General features: G+C 38.3%; 1 protein-coding gene across 1 annotated transcript in view; it reads left to right on the top strand.

Annotated features, from left to right (window-relative positions):
- The first annotated feature begins 1989 nt into the window (after positions 1-1989).
- The window catches only part of RASA2 (RAS p21 protein activator 2), a 46596-nt gene continuing 45975 nt past the window's right edge, over positions 1990-2610 (top strand). Inside the window, exon 1 of the mRNA XM_010568333.1 lies at positions 1990-2089. Within this exon, the coding sequence (XP_010566635.1) occupies positions 2013-2089 (77 nt within the window). The 5' untranslated portion in view covers positions 1990-2012. The remainder of the gene's footprint in view (positions 2090-2610) is intronic.

Here is a 2610-nt window from a genome sequence, read left to right on the forward strand (position 1 = left end):
ACAGAGTATTAACTGAAAAATAAAGATTCTTATCAGGAACACCTGACAGTTCATGCTTATTAATTACAAACTACAGTATCAGAAGCTCTCTCAGGATTACTAGCCTCTTTCATGAATTTATTTTTATATTTTCTTTCATATGTTTTATTAAAGCAGCTTTTTTTCAGACGGTGTTCAATCTTTGATGCTTTTCTCAGTTCTTCTGCAGTATCTCACTTAAGAGTAACTTTGAGTTTAGTCTCTTTTTGGAGTCTAATAGCATTAAAAACCGGTTCTGTTCATGTCTCTCAATCTGTCAACATTAAGTGTGATGTTTAAAAATAATATGTGTACTTCCTCCTCTCCCACACCCAAGTTGATGAAAAGCTCATTGATGCTTCTGGGAGCACAAGTTTTAGTTGTGGAAGTTATTTAAGTTTCATGCTTTCCCTCAGTGTACATATGCCTGACTTGGAAAACATCATGCATGAAGTTCATTCTCTGTTCCTGTTAACCTGTCAGTTTCTCTGCTCAGATACGGTTCTGGTAGCCTTTCCAGTGCCAGGCATTACTTACTTAGCTTTTGAGACTGTAATAATCTATTTAACACCAAAAAAAAAAAGGGGGGGGGGGAGAGAAAACAAAATTCTGATTTTACTTCTTAACAGCATAGACAATAAAGCTGACTCCACCATACTTCATATCTGCAGTGTTTTAAAAAGGAACATATGTATGACACTTCAAATCTAGTTTCAAGCTGTGGTCTGTGAAAATGGAGGTGTTATGTTATTCAGACATGATAAGTAATTAAAACTCAATACTTTGGCATCGTTTTTATCCTATTACTTTTTAATACCTTATATAGAGTTTCGATAATGATGATCCCACACTTCATTGGGAGAGGTATTCCCAGTAGCAGGTAAGGATGAATGCTACTGTAGAAGGTCCTGGTTAAGACCTAATGCAGAATAAATTCTGGTTGCCTGTGTTTAAGATAACAGTTGAAGTGGAACAGGGACAGAGAGTGGCTACTCACTGATTAGGAGCCTCTCATATGACAGAGTACCAGAAATGCTTGTCTTGTTTCTTTTAGCAGAATAAAAGGTGGAAAGGGTCTGTTCGCTGTCTTCAAAGACATTCGGAGGGGAAGCAAACATCCAGGGGGAAATAACTATTTAAGCTAAAGGACAGTGTTGCTGTAAATAAACGTAGATAGCTGCAGCATTCGGATCTTGGAAGAGCTCTCTGATTTGAGCATTGGGAACTGCTTTTATCTGTAACTACTTAGAAGTAACCATTTCCAGAAAGGGCTGCCTGATGTCCAGCCTGTGTTATTGCAGTGGTCTAGACTCAATATCGAGCAAATCCTTGTATTCCTGTGTCTCATTAGAAGCTTCCTTTTCTATTTGTTCCTATCCATGTTGCATTTAGTCAGTAGGTGATTTTCCCCCTTCTGCTAGACCAGACAGTTAGGAAAAAATAAACAGTATTCATAGCTGAACCTTTGAAAATACATCAGTCAAAATCAGCTGTTCATTGTGGAAAATGAAACAGAGATTTGATGGGTAAGTTCTTGTTAATCAGCATCCTTTAGCCAAAATATTTGCAGAGAAAATACCAAGTGAACAATAGCTTGGCCAGATCATGTCTTGGTCTTATGACCTAATGCCATATCACCTCAGGCTGCAAGCTTCTCGGATTTAGCAAGCCACGCAGGGTCAAGCTGGAGATAAGACCTCTCAAGGGAAAGTGCAGGTGCTGCAGGAAGTGGTGTTCATGAGTCAGTGTGCTGTCCTCCTCCTGTCGACTCTCATTCCACGTGAAGCTGGATGTAGCGAGTTCTGTACACTATTGGATCTTACGAATTGAAAATGAATGCGTGAATGCATGCTAACTGAATGGAAAAGTACCTTTTGGACACACAGTAAAACTGTTAAATTCTTGTGCCTAATATTTTGTGGGTTTTCCCCCCTCAATATTTACAGTCATTTTTTTTATTTACAGATGACGCCAAACACTTAGTACCCAACAAAATGAGAGACTTCTTCTGTACCATAAACTTGGACCAAGAAGAGGTTTTTCGTACACAGGTAGTTGAAAAATCTCTAAGGTAAGCTTAATTTTTAAATGGAGATGATAAGCAAGACTGCCTCACTTCAGAATAAAAACAAGATATGCATCAATGTGCATGTGCTTTTGCTTGTACCTTTTTAAAATGAGAGCTGGCTTGTGGCAACTATTCGGAAACATTACAGCAATGTGTAAATTGTGAGAGTAGTTGAAAGAAGATAAAACTGAGGCTTGCAAGTAGTACAGTGCTTTTAAAATGAAGCATGCTAGAACATATTTCACTATTACTTTATACTGTTCCATTGGGCAGCATAACATTCTTTTTTTTTGCCAGGTTATTTTCAAGGGAAAGAAATCTACCTGATACTTGTTCTCCATGCCATTTCCTCCTTCTGACATGCAGTTGGTCTGTATTGGTGGAATTCCGCTTTTAGTGTCTGTCTTGTAAAACCTGTTTCTAGAAAGAAGGATCGGGAACTTTTCCATATATAAGAGTTCTGTGTGCTGTGGGATGTGGGAAAACCAAATCTTAAAAAAACTTCCCCTCCACGCCTCCCTTCT

Source organism: Haliaeetus leucocephalus, unplaced genomic scaffold (genome assembly GCF_000737465.1).
Source record: "Haliaeetus leucocephalus isolate CR32 unplaced genomic scaffold, Haliaeetus_leucocephalus-4.0 Scaffold240, whole genome shotgun sequence".
Lineage (NCBI taxonomy): Eukaryota > Metazoa > Chordata > Aves > Accipitriformes > Accipitridae > Haliaeetus > Haliaeetus leucocephalus.